Below are 27043 nucleotides of genomic sequence, written 5' to 3'. Positions count from 1 at the left end.
TGTGTTACGATAAAAAATTCTAAATTAGTCTCTATATAGCAAGCGCGTTTTTTATTTATATTAAACTTATTTAACGATTCTAATCTTTTATGTTAATATCTTTATTTTTTAATACACTTATCTTTATAAGAATTTAAATTGTAATTTAGAAATTTCAATTTTGTCGAAAATTTTTATCAAACATTGTTTTTAAATATTGATAAGAGAAATATTGATATTGTTAAGAGTGTATTCCAATATTCGCTATGAGTAAATTGTAAAATCAATAATTTACGTTACTATAGATTTTCAGATACTGGCAGTGACTATCGGAATGCGGCCTATGATAGAAGAGTAGAAAATATTTTTCAAAAAATACATCTATTGAATTCTATTGGATATAAGATAATAATGAACCAAAAAATAACGATAAAAGTAACGGCTAATACGTTATCGAAGAAAAATAACTGTAACGGTAACAACGTTACAAGTAACGTTACAAGTTACTTCCCAACCCTGGTAATTACCTAGGTAAGGAGCTAATAGTAAATTACCAGCATAAACTGTAAATTAATAAAATTATTTCGCGACAAGGAAGAAATCGGCGCGAGCGTCCTTTCGGCTTAAATCTACTATGAAATAATAACATTAATATAATAGTAGTAATAAATATGTTATTAGAGATGTGAGAGCCCGTATATCGCGATAGCTTTGTAAGTTTGATCGAATTTTTAAAATTGTCTTTTTTTTCAACTTTTATCGCGATTTTTCCCTCGTATTACCGTAAAAATGTCGTCCTACTCTCTTAAATCGAATCAATGTAAATATTATCATTGAAAAGCAAAAACTTTCAAGTTTCAATTATAAATATATCGCTGTAAATCAGTGAAATTTCCAAACATTTTAAAATTCGTCTTATATTATATCATATATGAGATAAATTTATAATAATATATTTTGTTTAAAAATATCAGAGTTTTTGATCCTAAAGTCTCGTTCATTTTTTGTTTATCACATCTCCAGAGTAAAACAGTGTAATATGTACATAATTTTGAATTTTTAAATACTAGTTATATGTGTTTTATTCGAGATATATATATATATATATATATATATATATATATATATATATATATATGTGCGTGTGTGTGCGTGTATGTGTGTGGCAGCTTCTCTGGAGAAATTCAAAATAAATAAGAGAAAATTTTAAAAACTGCAATTTGCAGATATGTACAATTATTATTGATTTTGTCAATGAAATCTTGCCGCCTAAATTTTTGTCAGTCGAACGTGAGACGGAAGAGCAAAGGTGTTAAATGTTTTCATTAAAATATTCATTGATCTTTGATAAATCATTGCTTTAATCGATGACATTTTCACTGATTCAGTTTAAGAGAGCATACTTAGATACGGTATTTATCCCGTGAGAAAATCTCCGCGTAGCGCGTCAGCTCCCCGTGCAAAATAAAATTTCTTTTCGCATCGCGAGCGTAACCGTCGTGCGATGCGAGCAAGGAGAGCTTGTTCCCCCCCCCCCCCCAGTAATCTGTCTCTTGTTTTTTATTTTCGCGTCTTCCTCTTTCTTTAGTTTTCTCATAAATATTTTTGTTTACAACAATATAAATACCATTATCAGACCAATAAATAATATAATTGATCAGTTATTTAATTGACGCAATTCCTTTAAGGACGATCCGTTTAGAAAATAAAGGGGAAAGAAATTTTATATTTGATTATCCGATTCGCCATCGACGAGATATTATTAAATAAATTTCGTTAAATCGAAATTTGCCAATCATACAATGAATATATATTCGTAAGTTATCGAAATCCTTAGGAAAGTCCTCTATCCGAAATAATCCGTGATTATATAATTGAAAGCTCGATCTATCCCGTCTCGATATGGTTTAGATTAAAATTAGCGACGATCGTAATTTTTCAACATCGCCACGCCATTCTCTTTGTCGAAACCCGAAAATGCAAATTTTATTTAGCGAAAGTAGTTTAGGGGATCTCATTAGCTTGAGATTATTCAAGATCCGTCAATATCTAATCGATAAGGACACAGGCCATTTTATTTTTGACATAAATTGTATTTATTTTCAGAAGCCTTAAATTTTTTTCAAATATTTTCGTACGTTACAATTACATAGACACTATTGTCTGCCCAAAAATGACAATTTTGCAACTAATTATCCAATCATTTAATGCCATTGGTGTAATTTTACAAAGAAAAAAAAAAAAGAAAAAAAAGGAGAGAGAAAATAATTTTTAGTATATGAAATTCTTTCTTTCTTATTTTTACCTTTTTAATATTCAATTAGAATCTTATTTTTAATATAATTATAATCTTGTCAGAATATTTTTCAGCTCCATGTAAATCTTTGCAATCGTTTCTACAACATGCTCGATATTTCTTAGAATGTAATTGAAATTCTTTGTATTATTTATAAATATTCATAATCGATTTCACTCGATTTATCTCGAAATTAATTCTTTAATTAATTAATTAAAAATTATATACCATATAGTTGAACTAATTTTTCATCAAATTTTTTTTTCTTTTTTTTTTTCTTTTAAATCAACCATCGCTTTTGTTTTGCTTTCGTTTAACGGTACCTCGTCGATGGTTTCGCTCGATATTTCGATAAATTCGATAGACAGCCGTTGTCGGAACTCTCGTTCGAACCAATCGGACGATATATATATAAAGAGGACGGTCTTGATATTTTCAATATATATACCATATATATATATATATTTTTTTTTTACATACGCAATCGCGTTATTTCGCCTTTCGGTACTTTGCTGTAAACGGACTTGATGATGATCGACGTTCGTTAATGGAAGCGCCCGTCGAACGTTAGGTTTCGCACTAGGTTTGCGATTCGCGAGATTTTACGTCACGTTGTAAAATTCAATTCGCGCGCAAAAAAAATTCATTCAGCGGCGCGTGTATGACATGTAATACTGGTAATTACTGTTTCGTAGGTATAGCAAGGAGGAGCGATGATGATGATGATGATACTCGTGCATCTTTTCGACGTAATATTTTCGTCTTCCCCGTCTACTTGATGTCATCAATTTTCCATCGGAAACGTCGAATCGTATTATTCGTTCGTTCTGGATTTACATGGCAGTGTCCCGATAGATATAACCAGGGTTGGGAACGTTACTCTATAAAAGTAACGCGTTACCGTTACCGTTACTTGGAAAGTAACGATTCGTTACTTTTTCGTTGCGTTTTTGTTTTTTTGTAATGCTAAAACAAGCTGCTGGATTATAAAATTATTTAATAATCAATATTAAATATAATAATCTATGTTACAATTAAAAATTCTAAATTAGTCTCTATATAGGAAGCGTTTTTTATATTAAACTTATTTAACGATTCTAATTTTTTATGTTAATATCTTTACTTTTTAATACACTTTATCTTTATTGGAATTTAAATTGTAATTTACAAATTTCAATTTTGTCGAAAATTTTTATCAAACATTGTTTTTAAATATTGATAAGAGAAATATTGATATTATTAAGAGAGTGATTCCAATATTCACTATCAATATTGTAAAATCTATAATTTACGTTACTATAGATTTTCAGTACTGGCAGGTGACTATCGGAATGCAGCCTATGATAAAAGGCTAGAAAATATTTTTCAAAAAATACATCTATTGAATAGATATAAGATAATAAAGAACCAAAAAGTAACGATAAAAGTAACGGCTAATTCGTTACCGTTAGTGTAAAAATGTAACGACGTTACCGTTACCGTTACAAACAGAAAAAAGTAACGATCGTTACCGAAAACAAGTAACGGTAACGGTAACGACGTTACGAGTAACGCGTTACTTCCCAACCCTGGATATAACGTATCGAGACGTTGAGATTTTTTTTTTGATGAAAAATATCTTGCTCGTCTCTTGCTTGAATTTGAATTTCGACGTTTGAATATCACGAGCACAACGCGTCGCGAATAGATACGGCTGAGGCCGGCGCTCGTCCTTGCTATCTTCCTCACTTTTAATTTTCAATTGACCGTGGCAAGCTGTGTTTTATTGATCTTTTACTTAATGTTTGTTTAAAGAAGCACAATGAGGTCCCCTTGGCTCCTCGCCGCGCTCGCCGGCCGTTTCCAACATCTCGCGACTGCCTCTTTACGCCATGCCGTTTACGGGAAATTATTTCGATTGCCTCTTACGTCCCATGTTGCAGATCTTGAAGTGGCACAGGGACATATCTGAAACACGAATAGCGTGCGTTATTTCGCGATCGTCTCACTTCAACGATCGAGTAACGATCGAGGCATCTCTCGCATCTCGCGAGCATCTCTCGCGGATGCTTCGTATAATCGAATGGCAAGTCTTTGCAAACTCGAATCGTTCGAGGAATTAATCGGGAACGGAGACGCATCACGGTTGCGCGTCACGAGCCAATTGCTCCAATCAATTGTCATCGATAACGATCGCCTTCGTTCCGTCGCGCGCGTCCGAGAAAAAATGATTTGTAAGATTGGTAAATATAATCGAGAGAGAAGCGCCATTTCTCCTCTCCTGAAACGTCGTGTGGCATAATCTTCTCGAGATCCTCCGAGATCCAGTTAACTGAATCCAGTAAGAGAACGCGGCTGGTTTTTTTTTTTTTTTTTATTTCAACGACCGGATTTCACGCGACGTCGATAATCCGTGGAATATCATCTTGAATGTTCCGGACATACATTTCTAATATACAACACGCTACGTGAATATTAAAGGCTCTCGTGTTGTGAGCGGAGGATTTTTTTTAGCCGCTCGTTAAGTAACTTTAACGCGCGCCACAAAGTATTTACGATCGTATTTTTCTTTCTTTTTTTTTCCTTTGCCTTAATTAAAATATTACCCTTGCGCATATTTTGCGCTTGTCTACGAAACTCGCAAATTTGCATATATTAAAGGATTATTGAAAATAAATCGAGATGTCTCGAGATCTCTCCATCTCTCTTACCTTATGGAATTTGACTAAATCGCGATATCTCCATCTGAGAGAATCGACGAACAATCGAGAAGAAATATAAGAGAGAGAGAGAGAGAGAGAGAGAGAGAAGATATACTCACAACTAACTGCATTCGGGCCGTGTCGTTTGCCCGGATGTTGCTCGTGATGGACCATGGCGGCGGGTATCGGCAGCGCTTCCGGTTCCGATTCTTCGACAGAGTAATCCGGTCGCGCCTCGTTGGCGCGTTCCCGCGCCTTCGCCTCCAACATCGCCTGGATCTCGATCTGCTCGTCGGTGATTTCGCGCTCGTCGTCGATCTCGCGCTCGATCTGCTCGTCCACGCGATGCTTCTGCTCCATCAGCTGCTTCAGGCGGTTCAACAACATCTAGGGAAACGATAGAGGCGTTCGGGAGATGAGGGTTTATTATGCCTTTTTTTTTTCGTTCAGCAATTCTAACGAGACAGCGCATTAATTGTATACCAGATATATAAATATGAAACCGGAATTTTTGTATAGAAAATACACGTTTATTGTATGAAAATCGTCACTTTTGAATTTTTTAAACCACTCAAAGCACTGTGATTTACCAAGAGCATGCTCACCGTAAGCTTCGACAAGCATTCGATGCGATTCTGCAGCAGTTTTCTTCAAATGGTAACAGAAAATCAATGCTGTCCGCAAATCGTAGTTTCCAGGCACAAAATTCGACATGTTCAACGCTATTAAAAACTATGCTGTTGTATGAAACTTGTATTGTTGTGAGTTGAAAATCTTTATCAGATGTCAAAACAAGAAAATGGCGCCAATGACGCGGTTTGACGGTAACTACATTGACAGCTAGGGCCATCTATGGACAAATTCCGGTTTCATATTTATATACCTGGTATTTAAATTGTATCGTGACTTACGAGACTCTCGGTATCGTCCGCGAAATTTTCGCCGTAGAGAAAACCCGATGGGATGATCGGTTCCGGTTGCGGGAATGCGAGAACTCTGTCGCTGCTATTTATGGCACAGGACAGGACGAATGCCGCCAGCAGGCAGAAGCTTGTCCTAGCGGCTCGTCGACTAGTTCTTTTCGTCATTCCCTCGTATCTCGTGCTCTCTACGAAAAGGCAGAAAAGAGAATCTTTACGTTAATACACGCAATGCTACCTCATAATTATTTAGGGATTCAATGAAGAACACTCGCACTTTGCTCCTCCGTCTTTCACTGATCACGCTAGTCAAATTTCACTGAAATCACGTCGGTGATCGCGCTGATTCTTCTCAGTGAAATTAGTGAAATTTTATCTTTTCAGCGTTATACCTATAACTGAAATCCCTGAAGTTTTTTTATTTATTCAGCTTCATTAAGACAAACATGTACATTAAGCAGAACTTGCAGTTGTCGGAGATCATTCGATATGATCTCTTGTCGCTATTAAAACTATGAAAATACTATTTCGGGAGCAAGACAATTCCACTTTCCTCTCGCGATCTTCGTCGCGTGATCGTATCGTGTATAATCGATTCTTTTTTTTTTTTTAATACTTTTCCTTTACATCGCGAGTCGAGATGAGAGCCGCGAGTGACAAAAGGCGAGAACGAGCGTGATTCGCGATTCGTGCGATGCCGGTCTCCGGGGGTCATCGCGGATTATCCTTTCGCCGATAGGATGTTATCTGTATAAAGAACGTGCGGTGCGTGTTACGTGATAAGGAATAAAATCGAGCGATGAGAAAAGAGGGATCCGACGAAAATATCGCGGACGAAATTGCGCGATATCGCGTCACGTCTATGATGATAATAGTAATTAATAGCGATAACAAACGCGCGATGAGAAACATTGCGCGTCGCATACATATAATAATATTAATAACGACAATAGCGCGGAGGGAATTTCGCGCCACGGTGTTTCTCGCCGCCTTAACGAACGGCCGTTTAACGATTTATAGATTCTAATCGACCTCGTCATTAATTCCAATGTCAGCCCGTCGATGAACATGGCGACGTTTGCCCGTCCGTCGCAAACAAAACGATTAGAGATCAATTCGCTCGCATTCGGATGCACAAGCCCGCCGTTCAAAAACTAGGCATTCGGAAAAAATAATCGGTAATTTTAAAAAAAATTTTTTCGTTTCGATTACGGACGAAGAGAGAGAGAGAGAGAGAGAGAGAGAGAGAGAGAGAAGGAGGAAAATGTTGTATTCTCTATTTTTTTCGCGAATTATGTAATAATAAAATTTTCTCCGATATTGTGACAGTTCGCGAATGATTCCTCCAAGATTGTCTGTGGGTTTAACTTACGTTGGTCGAAAATGCTCTCGCGAAAATCGCGCTCTGTTATGTCGATGGGACGACGCGCGGTAACGGAATGAACCACGAAGGGCTGTTGCACCCTCTATTATAGCCGCGCGCGTCGAATAATCCCCTTCGTCTTACCCCCGTATCCGCCACCATCCTCGAGAAACACACCTACTCACCTGTAGTAGGTGCGACATGAGGAAGCGAAGAAGGGTTGTCCTTCATCCCCTACCCTTTTCCGTGATCCTTTATGAGAACGCAACGAAACGCGCGATGCCTACCTTATTGTAAACCGTCGCGTTCCGTGTTTTATTGTTAGCCGCATCGCGTCATTAAAATTACCGCCATTCCGACGCGGAATCCGAAAAGAATTGATCGAACGCGCGAGAGACGAGAGATTCTTAAACTCCGATTCCGGGAAATTTTATATTCTTTCTATTATCGAGTCGGATAATAATATTTTTCAATTTTTTCCTCTTTTAACTTGAATTATACATTTTACGTATTTTATTATGTTATATCGAAGAGAGATACGATATATAAATTGACTCTCAATTTATTGAACGGAAATAATCATGTCTAAGATCTCTTTTCTCTCCTCCGGAATTTTATTTCTTTATTTAATGGCCTTTTTTAATAAATATAATCATTGAATGATGTCGATTATTTTGATTATTATATACATATGTAATATCCTGTTGTGTGTTTGTTTCATTTTATCCCATACAGCATAGAACATTGCAATTACATTGCAGCAATGTTACAATCTTGCAAGTTGCAATGAAATATTGTTGAGACATTATTGAAATATGGAATTGTAATATTTTATGAGAATGTTACAGCAACATTTCAAAAACATTACAAAAGACAGTTTTTGATAATCGCTACTTCGTTCGTTTACCACTATGCGGCGCGCGTTGCGTTATCTATCCCGTATTTATGTTTTAATCACGATGGTTATGTAAAGCTTGCAAAAAGCGGTTAGTAATATTAAAGATATAATAACTATTTTTATCAGATTAATTTGTCTGATACAATCCCAACACAGGAAATTCAGATATTGAATTGAGTGTTCAGAAATCGGACAAATAATTATCCAAAAAAAGTTAAAAAATTATCCGTTTATTGTCTACTTAAGATATGGAGTTTAATATTTATATAAATAAAATTTTAATTTTCATGAATTAAATTATTTAATCGTTATCAATTTCTTAAACTTGTAAATAATTTATAAAATAGCGATGTTAATTAGATAACAGAAAATTGTTTAATAGCTCCCATTTTTATATAAAAGCAAAAATTTGATAATAATTTTTTAATATGCAAAATGCTTCAAATTTAATAGATAAACTTGGAGAATATATAAAAACATCCACGAGAGAAAGAACTCGTTGTAATTGCGTAAATTCACAATCTTTTTTCTTATCTCTCTTGGATGTTTTTATATGTTCTCAAAGTTTGTGTATTGAATTTGAAGCGTTTTGCATATTTGTAGCAATGTATTTAAATATTACAAATACATTGCACCGTAACATTACTGTAGTCTTACATTGAAATATTTATGAGGGCTGACATTTCAACGTTGCCGCAGGCTTGCAGTAACATTGCAGAAACATTTCGCAACTTCTATGCAATATTACAATGTTTCGATGTAAGATCTATGCAACGTTTTTGCAATCTTTCGGTGCTATATGGGATCATAAATGTCTCTTCTACCTTTATTAATCACGATCGATTCTTTTTTTAATCGAAGGAAAATGTCTCTCTTTTTAATAACTCAAAATTAAAAATAAAATAGTACATCCATAATTTGCTCGTATACATCTTATTTATTTTTTTCTTTTGTTTAAAATATCTCAAACTTAGAAATACGAAGGTACTTATACGTTTAATGTTATTTTCCGGCCATGTAGTACATATATGTATATCATTTGATAAGACGGAAATCAAACAACAATCAATTTGATAAAACGAAAAGTAAACAACAATCGATCGAATTTCCCCCCCCCCCCCCTCTTTCGATATCGATGCTGGTATTCTTTCTGCTATCGAATCGCGCTGTCTACTCTGTTTTCCCTCGCGTGTTTTTTATTCATAATTATATCAAATCTGCGTACACGACGATACGGAAAAGTTTTCCATTCGTATATATACAACGTATATATTTCGCGTACACGATGCGTCCTTATTATTCAAGCCGGATCCATTTTCCAAATCAAACGCGCATCTATGGAATTTTTGTCGCAACTCAATTGCGACGTACCAATTACACTACAATGAGGAGGAAAATGACGCGCGTTATAAGGCCGTTGATAATCTCTCACGCGTAATGAAAACAAACCAGCTCACCGATGCGAGTATACTACGTAAGCGTGCGTGTTTCGAGCTTCGTCACATTCAACGCGCACACGCATTCTTCCGCCGGATATCCCGTTGGAAAATTTAGGAATTACTCGGCGCGTTAATCGCGGAATCGCGATTAATGATCGCATGTCGATTGCACGCGCGTAAAAAGAAAAAGGAAAAAAAAGAGAAAAAAAAGAAAAACGCCCTCGAATCGTACATGTCTGTGTGTTTCGCGAGAGATGAGCGAATATTTAAAATTAGATTAGAGCAACGTTCTCTCTCGATTCTCGCGAACCAATGACGAGGCGACGATAAGGCAGCTTCTTATCGCGTCTTCGTGAGGACGGGGAAAGAGAATTATCGAGATTCGGTGGAGATTTTTTTCTCCGTCACTCCCCCCCCCCCTTCCTCCCTCCGAAATTGTTACTTTCGCAAGTCGCAATTTCAAGTATACGCAGTATGGTAAATTGGTGAAACGATCGAAAAAAGGATACGTGGCGCAAGAATAATAAATGGAGCAATCTTTTTTTTCGCGCGAGGCTTTGCTCTCGAAAAGATTTAAGGAATGACGAGCGAAAAAAGACATTTTTCTATCTAAAGTAAAGTGTATTGTGTAATTTTATGTTTTCTGAAACGCCGAATACGATAGTAACATTTTTTTAATGTGATGAAAAAAAAATTAATCAAAAAATTTGTTTCGTATTGTCTCTATTCTTGATCTCGATCGAGACTCTTTTCCATCGATATCCACATCGACGATATAACGAGATCATCCCACTCGATCCCAATTCTCGTCGACAAAAGAGGAATAGGGAGAGACAGAGAGGGAGAGAAAGGTAAACGCTATTTAAAGCGTTTCTGAGGTTGATAGTGTTTCGAGGATTATTGTAAACTCGGGGTCTAATGAGAGCTCAATAAGAGCTTATTGTACATATATTCATTTCTGTACGCGATCTTGTGGTATCGCAAGTAAATTGCGTCATGCAGCTATTGGACATTTCATTTAGATCGACGTCGACATCTTCGACGCAAAAGCTCTCCAAACTCTCAACTTTATCCAGACGAGAAACTATGGATTAAAATCGCATATTTTTTTTTTATTATTTTTATTTTTTCAAATACCTTTATTCTTATACTCTGTTTTCACGTACTAACTCTGGCGAGTAAAGTTTGGAAGAAACTTATTATTCTCTTTCATGTGTATCTGTTTTCTTTCTCTCCCCTATTTTCTCCTAAATACGTTACGTTAAAAGAATCTTTGGAAAAAAAAAGAAATAAAAAACGAGCTAGGGATCCTGAGAGATTGCTCTCATCGGCGTAAGTTACGTCATTGCGTTTCGAAGGCTTAAACTAACGTTGTCTCGTCTACGAGCTTGATTAGCGGATATCCATGCGTGTCTCGGAAATCCTGCGCCGTACGTTTGTCCGTTTAAAGTAAATTACCCAACATCCGTGACGCGCGTGTACGTTTGCGAGCGGATAATGTAGCAATTTACGCAACTAGCGGCTTTCTCCGCTCCGCTCCTTTATGAAGGAGCTACTCGATTGTATACGCTAATCCAAATCTCGATTACCCACGTTAAGGCGTAGCGCGATTGTACTCGCGGATCCTTGATTCCCCATTTATGAGCGTTCAAACGCTTAGAGGAAAGGGTAGGAGGGAGGGAAGAATTAAAGGGAGAGGTGCGTCTCAAGATCCGCTTAGAATGTTGGCGATATGTTCGATGTACGAATATGATTTATACATGCGTATAATGATTCAAGGCGTCTCTTAATTACCACTTGCTCCGATGACTTTATATGGAAAACAAAAAAAAAAAAAAAAAATTAATTAATGAAATAATTTTTTTTCTATTCCCTCTGACAGGTGAATCGTCATGTCGAGCGACGTTGAGGAGGAAGAGCAGCAGCAGCAGGGGGATGAAAAACCGTTTGCCGCGGAACGCGCGAAGACTGGCCGCGCGAAATGCAAGAGATGCAAATGCGCCATCGAGAAAGGCGAGATACGAATCGGCAAATACGTGACGAGCTTCTTCGCGGATGGAAAATTGATGCCGGCCTGGCACCATGTCACCTGTCTGTTCGAAGCGTTCGCCAAACAGCGCGCGACGACCAAGAGAATCGATGATCCCGCGGAGGATGTGAAGGGCTGGGAGCAATTATCCGACGACGATAGAAAGCTTATCCTGGACAAGCTGGAGGAATTCGAGAAATCTTGCGAGTATCATGTATTTAATATTTTCTCCGTCAAAGAGATATTTCCCCTTTTTACACCTTCGCGCGACTTATTCGCGTCTACTCAGTAGCGGATCTACATTATCGTGTTTTATCGAAAATTTTTTATAATTTTCTCGATCTTTAAAGGGATTTTTCTCGGAAAAAAAAAAAACTCTAACAATTTTATTTTTTTATCTGTATTATATAACTTTTATTCGCGGCACAATATTGACGCAATATAAAGCTTTAAATTAATATATCGATATATAAATTTTTGGAATAAAAAAGAGACTGAAATTGATCGATATTTAAGGGGAAGAAAAGCAAATTTTAAATTATACAAATAAAACATCTCTATCATCGAAAGGATGTTCTTTTTGGGACACTCTGTACATCTGTATGCCGATACTCTGATGCTTATTAAGCTTTATTGGCTTACCGATAGATCCGCCACTGCGTCTGACAATTCACCGGAGCCAATTAACGTTTGCATTTGATCCAATGTACTTTTCTTCATATTGTCTCGAAGCGCGTAGTCGATTCGTGTGTTACATGGAGAAATCATTCAAAGGCTTGCCGGCTTTTCTCTTCGCGAGAGAAACTTCCGCTACTTGTAATAGATTTCCTCCCTTATGAGCGGAAAGCTCGTAGCTTTACAACGTAAAGTTCCAAAAGAGCTTGATGCTTATAAGAGAGAGAGAGAGAGAGAGAGAGAGAGAGAGAGAGAGAGAGAGAGAGAGAGAGAGAGAGAGAGAGAGAGAGAGAGAGCCCTCTCTAGGGGTGGAAAAGTTGATCGATATTGAGGAAAGATTGCAATGTGCTATATGCTATTTTTTTTCCTCATAATTTTCTCGTCTTCCGTAATTAAAATTTCTTCACGTAAGAGACTTGACGATGTATGAGTAGATAGACGAGGGGAAAAAAAAAACAAGATTTTATCGAAAGATTATTATATTTTTATCAGCTTCTCTCTTATTACGATTAACATAGTTTTAGTAATAAATAATCCGCTAAATTTTTCAAAATATTTACAATCAACAATTTTTCCAGAACAAATTTTATCATATATAAAATAAAAATAAAAATAGTTTTTAATATAACTTTTAATTATAAAAAATTTTATATACATATATTAAAAATCGCAGCCTGTAGTAATGAGTCAATTCTTTTTTTCTAGATCCTACGAAGATTTCGAAAAAGAAGACTGCGTCGCCGCGGAAAACAGCTCCTTCCTCGAGTAGTTCCTCGGGAAAAACATCGGAGAAGAAAAAGAAAGAGACGACAACGGATGACAAGGAGAAAGATAAGGAGGAAAGGGGAAAGATCTCGTCGAAGGATGATTCCTTTCGCGAATTTCGACGCGTATGCGGCAACATCGCCAGTGTCGACGCCTACACCGACAAGACCGCGATTATTAAGAGGATGTTTACAAGAGGAATGCAGGGAGGTAAAAATATCTCTCCCGTTTATTACGTTAATATAACAAAATCAACAATATATATGATGATTTGCGATAGAAGAAGTGAGTAGAAAATTTATTTAAAGATAAACGAACAATCGAAAGTGACGTCACGTTGATGTAAAATTTAATTAAGGAGTTTATCTTTGCACGGTTATTCGGCACATTCGGTAATGAGGTTGCGCGATAGCTTTAGCGACGTTTCGCTGACCTCGATAAACCGACGAAAAACTTCGGCCATGTAAATTGACAAATTATCTCGTTAATCATTTCTTTCTGAGAGAAATATTTCGTTTTTTATAATTACAATAAAATTCGAACTAGAATTACGCGAGATGAACGCGGGTCTCATTGTATGTCTTTCTTAGATACGAGGAGAAACAGGGAGAGGGAACGCAGCATCCGAACGGAGAGTGCTTCATTAATCGAGAATTCTTGAGATTCTTTTCGCGAGACGCGGAGACGCTTATTAACGATTCTCCTGATATATTTCCATGATAGAAAAAAAAAGGACTGGCCCGCGGGAGAGATTTCTGGTACGCAGTCTTTATGGCGATAATGGATCGTAACGTAGATGAATAAATAAATACAGCTGGTACTTTTTTACGTCTCTCTCTCTCTCTCTCTCTCTCTCTCATTTTATCTGAAATAATTTTACGCACAAAAGCGAGATACTGCTCTTCCCGCGCAAAGTATTTGTATCATTGTTTTCGCTTGTTCAATAATATATAGAGTGATCCAGCAATGAATGAAACTGTTTTCTTGCAAATTATATTAGGGATCAAGCTTTGTTCGGGTTCTTTTTAAGGAAGAGAGAACAAACGGAATATTGTCAGAGGGGCAATTCTCTCTCATCTCTCTCCCGTCGTGTCTTTGCATAAAATGGTTTTTATTTAGATAGTTCTACGTGAAAAAGTATTAAGACAAGATAATGTCGAGAAGTGAATATATACAATACTTTGCGAGACATTTCATATGTTTAATTTATTCTCGTGCGAAATTATTTTGACACAAGATACGAAATATCGTAAAATATTTACTTTCCGATAACCTTACCGCAATATTTTTATAGATAGAATAACAAGGCGAATCGATTCTCGATCGACATTTTAAAACGAATCTTATAGCGATTAAAATAATGTAAATAATATAAAGATATATACATTGAGAGATACGCCTACCGGGTCATCGACTCTATGTTTTCGTCACACGAAAATTAAGTAGTAACTTTGCTCCCTTGCAATCTATTCGCTTCGTAAGCTTTATACGCGGAGATGAATTTTTTTTTTTTTTTCAAATTCCCACAAGTTACAAAATTTCTTTTCATATCGTAAAATATGACAGAATCGTCCGTCACATTTTCGGGATTTATCGTGAGATTCGATCGGAAACGTGAGTTTACCGATTTTCTCCTAAGCGAAAGTGTTTCAATCCATCCATCTGTGTCTAATCGTATAATAAAGAATTGCGCGCTTCCCCCCCCCCCCAAAAAAAATTAAGCGTTAAAGCTTAAGAAAAATCCCGCTTCACGCGATCTCGATATCTGCAGATTCTTCTTGGTTTGTTGAATGAGAGAAAGGGGGAAAAAAAAAAAGAGGAAGAGGAGAGATGGAAGACGCGTTTCGTTGAGATTCTATCTCCGTTTTTCCTCTCGCGAGACAGAGGAATAAACCAGAATGAATCATACACGAGATCTCGCTCGCGTACGCGTCGCGTGTTACGAAGAACGAGGAGAAGACGCGAAACGAGGGCGAGAGATGCAGTACCGATCTCATCAATGGGGGATATCGACGCGACGGCGCTTTTCTCTCCTCCTCGTATAAACATCACGGGAGCTATCCCCATCCCGTTCCCCCTCATCAACAAGCCCTCTTTCCCTCTCTCCTTTCGCATTATTTTATTTCTCATTCTATTGCGATCTCCTTCTCGCGAGAACCCGTCTTTTTTTTTTTTTAAGCAGAGATTCAGTCACACACACCCACACCCACACACACACTCTCTCTCTCTCTCTCTCTCTCTCTCTCTCTCTTTCTTTCTCACGCGGGGGCCTTTCTCGGAGGCGAAGGGGCGAGACCCGGAGCGACGGTTAGTAAATATGATACCGGAATCGGATACAAGGAAACCATTAATCACACCCAAGCACGCGTGAATGGGACTCGGCCATCGCGGGAGCCGTTAAATGGAATATTTTTACGGGGTTATCTGGACGGGCAAATAGAGGAAGAGAGAGAGAGAGAGAGAGAGAATGCAAATATCGCGAAATCTCGTCAAAGTTCGACAAAATTGCACTGTTAGCCTTATACGAGTGTTTTACTCGGATCGTTATTCGTAGAATTTTCATAATCTCTCCCGCGCTTTTTTCCCCCCCGCGAATTTCCCCTTTCGAAATCGCGAAGAGAACAGTCGCGGTCGCGCGAATTTTTAAACAAGAACGCTCAACGAGTGAAAAATAAAGCTTCGATTGTGCGGATGAAGAAAATATTTTCTCTTCCATTCAAATCAATCGGATCAATATTGATCAAACCATTATCGCGTAATCAGAAATATAGAAAATTATATTGACACCGCGAGTGTACAGAGTTGCAAATTTTATTCGAGAAAAATATAAAATTTAAAATATTTTACTCGAGTGCTATTTATTTAAAATTCATCAAAATAATATATATATAGAGAGAGAGAGAGAAAGAGAGAGGGGAAAAGAAAAAGAAGAATTTTAATAATTTCCTAGAAAATGGCGTGTAACGGACTTAACGAAACACCCTATATACCCTTATTTTGATAAGGTAAGAGGCAGCGGAAGGTCGCGATCTCTTATCGAATGAAATAATGAAGTTGATGAAGAGTAATGATGCATAATATAAATAATGAAACGATTAACAGGAATGAAGCGCAAGTAACGAATGATACGAATACGATTGTATTGAAATAACGAACTTAATAAAAGTTTATTCCCCAATTCTGAACAGCAGCGACGAAAGGCAGTCGCAAGATTGCGGGAGAATTATTTGTAGAAATTTATAAATTACGGGATATCTCCAGTGATGGATGTGCGCAAAGCTTGTATAATACATCGTTCAGAGAAGTGACAACCGTATATAATGTTGAGGAATATTTCAAAAATATTACTGATAAAATAGCATCGGATGATGATTATAACGTATCGAAGATGCCCGAAAATGCACTCGCGATACCCTTTATCGGCGCCGTTTATATTCGAAGATGATGATGACTTTCGGATGAATGACTTTGCATTAATTAAGGATATTAATTTGACGTTAATACTACTGACGTGTGTGTGTTAATTATACCGTTTGCCGCAGAGTAATTTCAGTACAATTTTGTCAGTACTTCGTGTAAGGAAATCTAATTTGGTTTCTCTCAGCTAGTTCGATTTCGCGAAATCTTGTCGCGAAATTCCTTTCAACTGTGCAATTTTTCATCATCGATTAAGTTTGACGACGATTTTATTTTTCTTCGAGTACTTTATGGGAAAATTTTCCTTTTGCCAGAACTTGGGCGACTTTCGCTCGAGAGATACTCACCGTTCGTTGTCGCAAGGGGTTGAGGAGATTCTTCTCGAAACGTCGCTAGCTAAATTCCTGGGGTTTTTTTTTTTCTTTCCCCCTCTCTTTTCCCTTCAATTAGGATTCCTCCGCCCAATGGTCCGCGACACGCACGATCGGAGGAAAATAGATGCGCGAAGGAGAAAGACCAGTTGCCTTATATAAGTCTGTCCTTATACGTATATGTATTCGATTCGCAGACGATCGCGATTACTTTAAGCCATTGTCGGGGGCGATTACTCGAGTCTTCGTTTATACGATGGGACGGATGGGATATTTTCTCTGCCCCTCTCTCTCTCTCTCTCTCTCTCTCTGCTCGATTTTTCGTACACCACTTCGCGACGATCGCTCGGTTTTGCAAACTATCGATTCTCGGCCTAGCACGACTAGGCCTTCGTGTTCTTATAAACTCTCGGACGTCCCCACCTCTCTAATCGCGTGAGAGGAGCCTCTTCTTGCGGGTGTTCGTCGCGTTGCGACGAGCCCCTTCTTGCGTTAGCCAGCTTGGCTCCAGACTATCTTGCTTCCCCCTCTCTTTCTCTCTCTCTCTCTCTCTCTCTCTTTCTCCTTGATTTCTTTCTCTTCACCTATCTCCTCCTCCTCCTCCTCCTCCTGTCTTCTCCCTCATCTCCCCGAGATCTCTTCTCCCGCGCCAAGTTCTCTCCGCGGTCTCTTTATCGCGATTCCGTTGTCCGTCAGCTTTGCTGAATGATCGCGTTTTTCGCGCTCCGGTGCAATTACGATATCCGTCCGATAGATATTACGATGTTACGATATCGCGACGCGATATTACGACATTTTCGCGCGATTGGAAAGAGAGAGTTATCACCATATGCCATTTATCTGAGCGATGCCAAGATATTTCGATTATTTATTCTATATCGTTTAGGAATATTTCATCATATCAGAATATATCGCGAAGGAGGAGAAAAAGGAATAATGATATGAGAAAAGTGAAAATATAAATTTTACATACACCATACAATTTTTAATTTTCGCTTCGATATTAAAAATGTTGCATTCGTTAAATTGCGGCATACGATTAAATATGTGTGTATAAAATATATTAGGTGTACAACTTTGCTTCCGCCGTTTTTTTCCCGAAATTCGAGGCTTTATTGTAAAAAACTGGTTATACATTTATGATTCAAAGTATTGTCCACTCCCAATGATCGTGCCAATTCTTTTTGACCTTGACTCGAGTCTTCATTAAGTAATATGCCTCCAATTCTGCATCTTCGAAAACCTTCTCTCTTCCACCGCTATGCCGGTCTTTGACGTGAAAATCACCGTTCTTGAAGCGTTGAAACCACTCACGACACGTTCTTTCACTAATAGCGGCTTCACCATAAGTATTTGAGAGCATTCGATGAGCCTCAGCCGCAGATTTCTTCATATTGAAGCAGAAAATTAAAACCTCCCGCAAATGACGAGAATTTGGCTCGTAAACTGACATTTTCAATCGAGAATAACTTTATGATGCAGACACAAATCGACTAATGTTTCTATAGAGTTATGTTGACAGATGCCCAAGTTTATCGCGTGACGTCTATGATCTATTTATTTCGACCACTACTTACCGCTAAAGCCATCTATAGGAAAACGGCGGAAGCAAAGTTGTACACCTAATATGCTTTTTTTTTTTTGTTGGTTTTACAATACGTGTTAAAAATACAAGCATTCAAGATATACAATTATACTGCACGTTTTATATTATATACAAGATTTTTAATACTTTAATCAGGATTGTCATGATGTTGAAGAGTCTCTGGATTTTACTCTGGAATCTGTAAATGTGAGAAAGGATCTACAGCTTAAGGAAGGAGTCTGCGAATCGCAGGTTCGCAAGATACATTATTTTCGCATTTTTTTACGAAAAGTTACGTTACATTTCAGAGAGTATATTAAAAAAAAAAAAAGGAAAAAAAAAATTTTTTTTTTAGTTGGGGGCAGAGGTATCTCGATAATGAAGTTTACTCGGATTAGCTTTACGACCACGGTCGAAACGATGGAAGAGAAGAGGCGCGTGAACCGATTATTTATTTTCCGCTGGACGTATTCGTGAACGCGAATGCGACCTGACGTAACGACGGCTGTTAAAAAAATCATCGCGAAAGAGCGGCAAGAGAGACAAAGAGAAAAGGGAAGAAGGGTTCCTGTATCACGTGGAACGATACGTGATAATTCGCGCGTTTCGGAGCCGATGATTGCGATGAAGCGGTATAATGATAGTGTCGGATCGTGGATGTAATTAATCAACGCGGCGCCTACGCGATTGTAATCTCATCAATGCTTTCGCTTTATCGCGACTCCATATTTCTCGCCAATTTTTCAATGCTTCGTGAAAGAAAGGCGCGAAAGTGAACTCTGGTTGAATCGCGACGAAGAAGAGATTGCCGCGACTCGGAATTTCGATTTTCGCCGGCTCTCTATTTTTAGGCACCATTATTTACGAATCGCGTTCTCAATCGCGTGCGTGTTTCGCTCGAACAAGCGAGAGAAAGAGAGAGAGAGAGAGAGAGAGAGAGAGAGAGAGAGAGAGAATCTTGAGTATCCGCGCAAAATTTTACGCGGCGCGTATTCAAAGGCCCCGTGAAGCAACTTCGTCGAATCAACATTGACAGTTCACGATAATGGATCTCGAGCCATGTGTGGCTTAGAAACCGCATAACTTTGTGATCTAATCTCGCGCCGCTCTATTTTCGCCGATGATGAGAAGAATTCCATTGGACCGCCGTGATTCCGAACGCGCAGATCTTCGTGTATTTCGATTAAGTTTCATCTATCCTTATCGAGAGAAAGGATACCTATTTAGTACGCAATGTGTGTGTGTTTTTTTTACATTTTTTTTATATTTTTTAACGAAAAATATTTTATGACTGTACATTTTTGATCAAAAGTGTTCCGGTGATAATGACGATTTTATTTTTTTATGTAAGAGTGTAGGATAAAGGTATAAAAATTATAAAAACAATTATAAAGAGTTGAGCGATCGTTTGAGAAAGTACAATTTCGCAAAATTATTATCATACGCAAAAAACAGTTATTAGGCAAGTATTTAGATAAGGAGCGGATGTTGATATATAAGAGAAACAAACCGAATTCGCAATTTTTATCACTTTTTCGATTACGCAATCTCAATCTCTTCTTTTTTTTTCGATAGCACAGAGATTAGAGAGCAACCGTTCTTTTCTTTCTTCCTCGCCCCTTTTTCATGGACGACTTTATTCGATTATTTAATGCGTCTTTCCGAAATGCGAAATCTATGCGACGAGACTGAATTACAGATAAAAATCGCCGAGTGTATGCGAAAAACGTCTGCGTATATGTCGAATTACTGAAACACTGATATCTCAAATTAGGCTACAAACTGGAATTTCTGGTACGTGTTCCAATTTTCTCTCGCATATCTTCTTTATCTTATATTAGAAAGACGTCTCGCGCTTCATATTTATGTGTTCTTCGTTTCTTCTTTTTGTCTATAAATATTAAAAAAAAAAAATGTTTTTTAATGAATTTATTCATCTATTATATTTATATCGGAAAAGAGCCAATTTTTTTTTTTTTTTTTTTTTTTTTACATATTTATAGACAAAATTATCGAAAGTAATCGAATATCGAAGAATATTGGATGAAATAGATTCGGGAAGAGAAGAGATATGATATCGAAAAATTTTTCTTTCGTTTGATTTTCCATATAGATGGTTTTAAGGGCGACATCGTGCTCTGGTGCAAATTGCTACTGCCCGGCGCTGTAAAGAGAATATACAATCTGCAAAGCAAGCAGCTGATAAAACTGTTCGCGCGAATGTTACTCCAGGACGAGGACGCGATGCTGGAACATTTGGAGCAAGGTGACGTGGCCGAGACGATCGGCGTGTTTTTCGAGAACAGCGATGTCGTGTCGCCATGTACTGCGAGTCTATTGACGATCCAAGACGTAAGTGCGCGTCAATTTGCAAATAAAGACGAATAGGATGTATCGAAAAATATTTTCATTCAACGAAAGATCGATTCTTAATAATATTAAATCAAGAATAATTAAATAATTAAGCTAGAAATTGTTACGAAATGACTCTAATAAAACTTAATCGTATACGCAATTAATTTGAATTGAAAATTGGGAAGGGAAAAATTAAGAAAGATCAAGTGAGAATTGGAATTAGAATTCAAATTAATTAAATAATTAATTAAATTAGATGGGGATATTTCAATTGAAATTAATTAAAATTAATTGAGCTAATAATTATTCACAATCACGATCGATTGAATAAAAATATACACAGTCCGTCGAGATTCATCCTTTTATTAATGCGAGTATGGTTTTACTTGGATAGGTTGATCTTTTTTTGGAAGGATTGTCGCGTTTAACCAAGGAGGAGGAACAGATCCAGCATTTTCGATCCATTCTCGATAGGTAAGTTTGACGATGCTTCTTGTTCTTCCAGCTAGAAAAGGGGTTACTCGGAATGTTTATCGACAAAGCGAGAATTGCAACGGATGCGAATATAACCGCGCGTGTGGCTTGCGCAGTTGTCGATTTATTTTCGTATCTAAAATAGCGATAATTATATCGCAACTGTAAAGAGAGAGCCTTAATCGCTTAGAATTTATCTTATTTATTCGCACTTAATTTACAAATTGTTTTATCATATTTTAATGTTTCCTCAATTATTTTTTTCCTTAAAAATTTTATTCACTCCGCATAGATATCGTATCTTTCTTTCACTTGCGAGAATTGAAGAGACATATTTAGTATCGACTCTACGAGAGTACGTTTATTTTCTTCTTTTTCTCGAAATTTATTCGAAATTGTTACACGATACCGAATGGTTTCGATAAAAATTGTAGATGTACCTCCAACGACCTCAAGATGATCGTGCGTCTGATCAAGCACGATCTGAGGATCAACGCCGGTCCGAAGCACATGTGAGTTCGTATATCTTGCGTATAAGACTTTCCGTATAACTCCATATCCTATAATCGATTCGACGATGGTAATAATGTAATAATACGTATACGCGTTGTTTAGTCTCGAGGGGCTCCATGTGGACGCATACAAGGCCTTTCAGATGTCCCGAGATTTGGAAGCGGTGATACATCGTTTTCTGCCGGATTCGGAGGAAAAAGCTTCCAACACTTCGGACTCGCCGTCAAATCGGAATAAAGTAGCCATCTCACTGATGACGCCCGTCTTACCGATGCTGGTATAATCGATAAAATCGAGTTTTATCTCTCCGGTCATTTAATAAAGATACTATTATATTAAAATACTTTTTACTTGCGATCATAATATATAATATAACTTGAAGTAATTATGTAAGCGCTAAATGATTGTACTGTAGATTGATTATTAGGAGCCGTTTATCGATAATTAAAATATATTTAGAGGACAAAAAAGGAGGGGAGGAGGAGGAGGAGGAGGAGGAGGGGGTGGGGGGAATAATAGTAACGATATAAAATAAATAATTGAAGAGATTGTATTAGGTGTACAACTTTGCTTCCGCCGTTTTCCTATAGATAGCTTTAGCGGTAAATAGTGGTCGAAATAAATATATAGACGTCATGCAATAAACTTGGGTATCTGTCAACATAACTCTATAGAAACATTAGTCGATTTGTGTCTGCATCATAAAGTTATTCTCGATTGAAAATGTCAGTTTACGAGCCAAATTCTCGTCATTTGCGGGAGGTTTTAATTTTCTGCTTCAATATGAAGAAATCTGCGGCTGAGACTCATCGAATGCTCTCAAATACTTATGGTGAAGCCGCTATTAGTGAAAGAACGTGTCGTGAGTGGTTTCAACGCTTCAAGAACGGTGATTTTCACGTCGAAGACCGGCATAGCGGTGGAAGAGAGAAGGTTTTCGAAGATGCAGAATTGGAGACGTTACTTAACGAAGACTCGAGTCAAAGTCAAAAAGAATTGGCACGATCATTGGGAGTGACTCAACAAGCAATAACCAGTTTTTTACAATAAAGCCTCGAATTTCGGGAAAAAAACGGCGAAAGCAAAGTTGTACACCTAATAACAATTACTAATTTTTTTCAATCAAAAGCTGAATAATTGTTATTAACTTAATTAAAATTGTATTCTGTAATTGATTAATTTCAGCCGCGAATAAGATAATTGATTAATTAATGAATTAATAAAGGCAGAGGCGTGTACATCCGTGGCAATGGCGATGCGAAAGTGTCCGAACGGGATGTTATCCGAGGTCAAGTACGACGGCGAGCGCGTGCAGGTGCACAAAAGCGGAAACGACTTTCGATATTTTAGCAGATCCCTCAAACCGGTCCTGCCGCACAAGGTAGAGATGATAATTCGCAAAAAATAAAAAATAAAAAAAAAACGTAATCGATCGAGAAATATTGTTATGTAATATATCGCGCTTTTAAAATCGATATATTGTATCGTTATAGAAACAATTCCACACTTTGAGAAGAAGTCGTATTAACACGAGGAAATTGATTATCGATTGATTATCGCACGCGACATTTAACATTCGGCGCGCGAAAATTTATTTTTCATCATTTCTCTTTTATCTTTAAACTTCTTATATATTTATTCACGAGATGAGATTACAAAACGTTTCCTCGAAACGTGTGTGAGAAGAATAGATTTTTTCCGCCGAACTTTTTGCATATACGTACGTATTGTCTGTATCTTTGGAAATTACACAAAGATGGTTAAAATTTCTCACGAAACTGCTCGATAGAGTTAAGGAATAAAAAAAAAGGAATCGCATGACGCAATCGAGATTGCGATAGCGCGATCTGAAATCAAATTCGAATAATTTTCTCGCATAACGGAATGACAAATATAATTTCTTTCAGGTGAATCTGTTCAAGGATTACATAGCACGGGCGTTTCCCGACGGTGATGATTTGATTCTCGATTCCGAGGTTCTCATGGTCGACAATGAGACCGGTCAACCCTTGCCTTTCGGCACCTTAGGAATTCACAAAGTAAAAACTTTATTTCTCGCGTTGCTAATTTTTTATTTTCACGATTTTTCAAGTCTTTCAATATTTTATAATAATAATTATAATATTATAAAATAAAACTTCTCTATAATCGAATATAATTTCAGAAAGCCGAATTTAAAAACGCCAATGTGTGCCTCTTTGTTTTTGATTGTCTGTACTACAATGGAGAGATACTTATGAACAAGTAAATATATATGTATATATATCGTGTTTCTACGAAATAATTTATATAATGATAATCTTTCTTCTTTTTTTTTCATTCTTTTTTCTCACCTATGTATACTTTGGCTTTTCACGTTGGTTTATTATTTTAAACTTTATGATCAACAGCTTTATATATAATGTTACTCTTACAAGATTTTAGAATAATAATGATACAATATATTTTTTTCTTCTCGTTCTCTTAGACCTATGTTGGAGCGCAGAAGGATTCTGAAGGACAGGATGACCGAGATACCGAGTAGAATAATGCTATCAGAAATTCACGAAGTTCATGTAAAGAGAGAAATACATTAATCGTTATTTATTTACAGAAGTACCGTATTATATCGCGGATTATGATTCGTATCTCATTTCAGGATCCGCGTGCTCTGGCGGAAAGAATCGTATACGTGTTGAAATTGGGTCTCGAGGGTTTGGTCCTAAAGGACATCGACGTAAGTATCAATCTTAAGAAACGTTCCCTGTCACCTGAAAAGAGATTTCGAATAAAAAAAAAGAAATACTCAAAGATTATAACTTTTATTATAGTATATATACATATATCGCATTTTTCAGAGCAAATACGAGCCAGGCAAGAGACACTGGTTGAAGGTAAAGAAGGACTATTTATGCGGGGGTGCAATGGCTGATAGCGCAGACCTCGTCGTGCTTGGCGCATGGTACGGCACAGGCAATAAAGGTCCGTATAATACGCGATATTTTATCACAGTTGAGTTACAGAAGATTTTTAAAATGAAATTATGTAAAAACAAGATTTATCGCACGCGGTATATCTTTAAAAGAAATTTTTTATTAAAAAAATTATTCGTTATATATATATATATAAAATAGGTTTCATTTTATTTGAATAATCACCATTGATTCTAATACAAATTCTAGAGAAGTCAAACAAAATTTGAAACTTTGAAACAGAACAGAGTAAAAAAAAAAAAAAAAAAAAAACGGCGTATCTTTTTTAATCAAGTTCGAAAAATATATTTTTTTGGATTTCTTTCTTTTTTTCTAAAAGAAATATTTCTTTTTGATTTATTTTCACAGGTGGCATCTTATCGATCTTCTTAATGGGCTGCTACGACGAGGAACGCGATAAATGGTTAACCGTGACCAAAGTAAATCAAATGATTAATCAAGTTAATTTAATTTTAGCTTAGAGATTAATATATTTTATCATCTCTGAATGATGTAGGTCCATACGGGACATGACGATACCACCTTGGCGGAGCTGCAGGACCAGCTCGACATGGTGAAGATTGGCAAGGATGTTGAGAAGCTGCCGAGCTGGTTGCACGCCAACAAACCTATGGTGCCGGATTTTGTGGCGAGAGATCCCAAGGTAATCTATCTTTTACTTTCGCGACAAGATTTTTAATATACGAGTAAATCTAGCGATATATATCGATTGTAATTCATAAAAAAAATTCAATTCCGCGACATTAGATCGAGTAATTAGATTCAAATAATTTCATTCATTTAATAGAAAGAAAAATTTTTTGAGACGGAAAGTGAATGAATTTGTGGTAGAAATATTCAAAGCGATATTTGGAAAAAAATTAGTGATAAAAATAATTAACGCGATATATATATTTTGAATGTCGGCCAATAGAAACAACCGGTATGGGAAATCACGGGGGCCGAGTTTACGAATCAGGGGGTACACACTGCGGACGGTATCAGCGTCCGATTTCCGCGTGTCACGCGGATCCGTCGTGATAAGGATTGGTCCACGGCCACCAGTTTGAACGAGTTACGTGGGCTCTTCAAGAAGAAGCCGGATTCAGTCGATTTTAGTCATCTACTCGCAACATTGGCCGACGTCGATGATATCCCGAGGAAAAGATCTCCCGATCCGGCTACGTCGCCGAGAAAATTTGAGAAAAAGGCAAGGAAGATAACGAGTTCGCTGGACGAGCCGTCAACGAGCTTCAAAATTGAGGATGTATCAGAAGAATCCTTTGAAAAACAGAAGAGGGATAAACGCGACGAAGAACTCGATAGTATCGCGGATATCCAGCCGCGGAGCAAGAAATTGAAAGTGTCGAAGATCGAGACGGAGGCGAGAGTCAAAAGAGACGTGGGATCGGATTCGGGAGAGAAAACGAAGCGGAATCGTGACGTCGATTGTTATCTTACCAGCAGAACGAATGCGGAAGGATCCTCCAAATTCTCGAGTGTTCTTGATCCGAAAGACAAGGATAACGTAAATCGGCGTTATTTTTATTCCTCTTATATGATAATCGAAATTTATCTTTCAACATTGGAAATTTACAAATGTTACATCCGCACTTTCTTTATTCTGCTTTTTTAGCTTTCGTAAAAATATCACTTTTATATGTTTGATAATACTATAAATATCTTTTGTTGCTAACAATGGTTCTGTAAGGAAGCCTTGAAACACGAAGAAATTATTTAGTTTAATACTCGCAATTGTTACAATTTTTGTCCGTCTTTTTTACGAGATTTGAGAGAGAAGAGATTATTTACATATTTTTATTGAAAAAGATGGTCTATTAAAACATTGCAAATTTCATAGAGTATGTATTCTTTTATGTTTTTGGAGAATTCTTAACTTGAGACAACGATAAATGTCTCGCTGATCTCTCTTAAACCATAACTACGAGCGTATCACTTAGTAATCTTTCATGTAGACAGTTGCTTCTGTTTCGAATTTGCTACTTATCTCTACTCGCGATATTGAAACGTTAAATCACTGAAATTAGTCTCATTTATCTCAGAAATTCTCTAACATAATTTTCGCGCTGCTTTGCTACTTATTTTTAATATATATATATGTATACATATATATGTATACATTTATTGTTTATTACACAAAAATTTATCTTTAGACTCTCTTTTTCTCTTGTATATATAAGAATATTGCAATTTATAAAATTCTTAACTCTCATTTTTATCACATCACGTCTTATTTTATTTCACTTTTCAGATGATTTATTTTAAGACTATTAATAAATTTTTCTATTTATTGTGAAATTTGTTTATCCAG

General features: G+C 36.9%; 2 protein-coding genes across 5 annotated transcripts in view; one reads left to right on the top strand and one right to left on the bottom strand.

Moving 5' to 3' along the window:
- The window catches only part of Dnalig3 (DNA ligase 3), a 39736-nt gene that overhangs the window by 7151 nt on the left and 5542 nt on the right, over nt 1–27043 (top strand). For 2 of the 3 annotated variants that reach the window (XM_070316573.1, XM_070316572.1), the window contains exons 2-16: nt 11459–11808; nt 12986–13255; nt 20532–20770; nt 21168–21247; nt 21682–21759; nt 21863–22037; nt 22986–23141; nt 23668–23799; nt 23925–24004; nt 24228–24315; nt 24399–24476; nt 24598–24721; nt 25081–25151; nt 25229–25375; nt 25646–26239. In XM_070316573.1, the coding sequence (XP_070172674.1) occupies nt 11469–11808; nt 12986–13255; nt 20532–20770; nt 21168–21247; nt 21682–21759; nt 21863–22037; nt 22986–23141; nt 23668–23799; nt 23925–24004; nt 24228–24315; nt 24399–24476; nt 24598–24721; nt 25081–25151; nt 25229–25375; nt 25646–26239 (2652 nt within the window). In that variant the 5' untranslated portion in view covers nt 11459–11468. The remainder of the gene's footprint in view (nt 1–11458; nt 11809–12985; nt 13256–20531; nt 20771–21167; nt 21248–21681; nt 21760–21862; nt 22038–22985; nt 23142–23667; nt 23800–23924; nt 24005–24227; nt 24316–24398; nt 24477–24597; nt 24722–25080; nt 25152–25228; nt 25376–25645; nt 26240–27043) is intronic. The other variant, XM_070316574.1, reaches the window with a different exon arrangement.
- On the bottom strand, nt 1520–17271 carry LOC138945214 (uncharacterized). Of its 2 annotated transcripts, none has more exons than XM_070316577.1 (4): nt 16810–17271; nt 5868–6064; nt 5076–5343; nt 1520–4222 (listed from the first exon to the last, which is right to left on the bottom strand). In XM_070316577.1, the coding sequence occupies exons 2-4, from the start codon at nt 6042–6044 to the stop codon at nt 4164–4166; spliced, it is 504 nt and encodes a 167-aa protein (XP_070172678.1). In that variant the 5' UTR covers nt 6045–6064; nt 16810–17271; the 3' UTR covers nt 1520–4163. The 2 variants fall into 2 exon arrangements, with proteins under 2 accessions (XP_070172678.1, XP_070172679.1); XM_070316578.1 differs by lacking the exon at nt 16810–17271 and adding an exon at nt 7249–7293.

This window comes from Polyergus mexicanus, unplaced genomic scaffold (assembly GCF_030449975.1).
Source record: "Polyergus mexicanus isolate NDT 795.1 unplaced genomic scaffold, iyPolMexi1.0 SCAF_3, whole genome shotgun sequence".
Lineage (NCBI taxonomy): Eukaryota > Metazoa > Arthropoda > Insecta > Hymenoptera > Formicidae > Polyergus > Polyergus mexicanus.
This window is presented reverse-complemented; position numbering and strand designations above follow the sequence as displayed.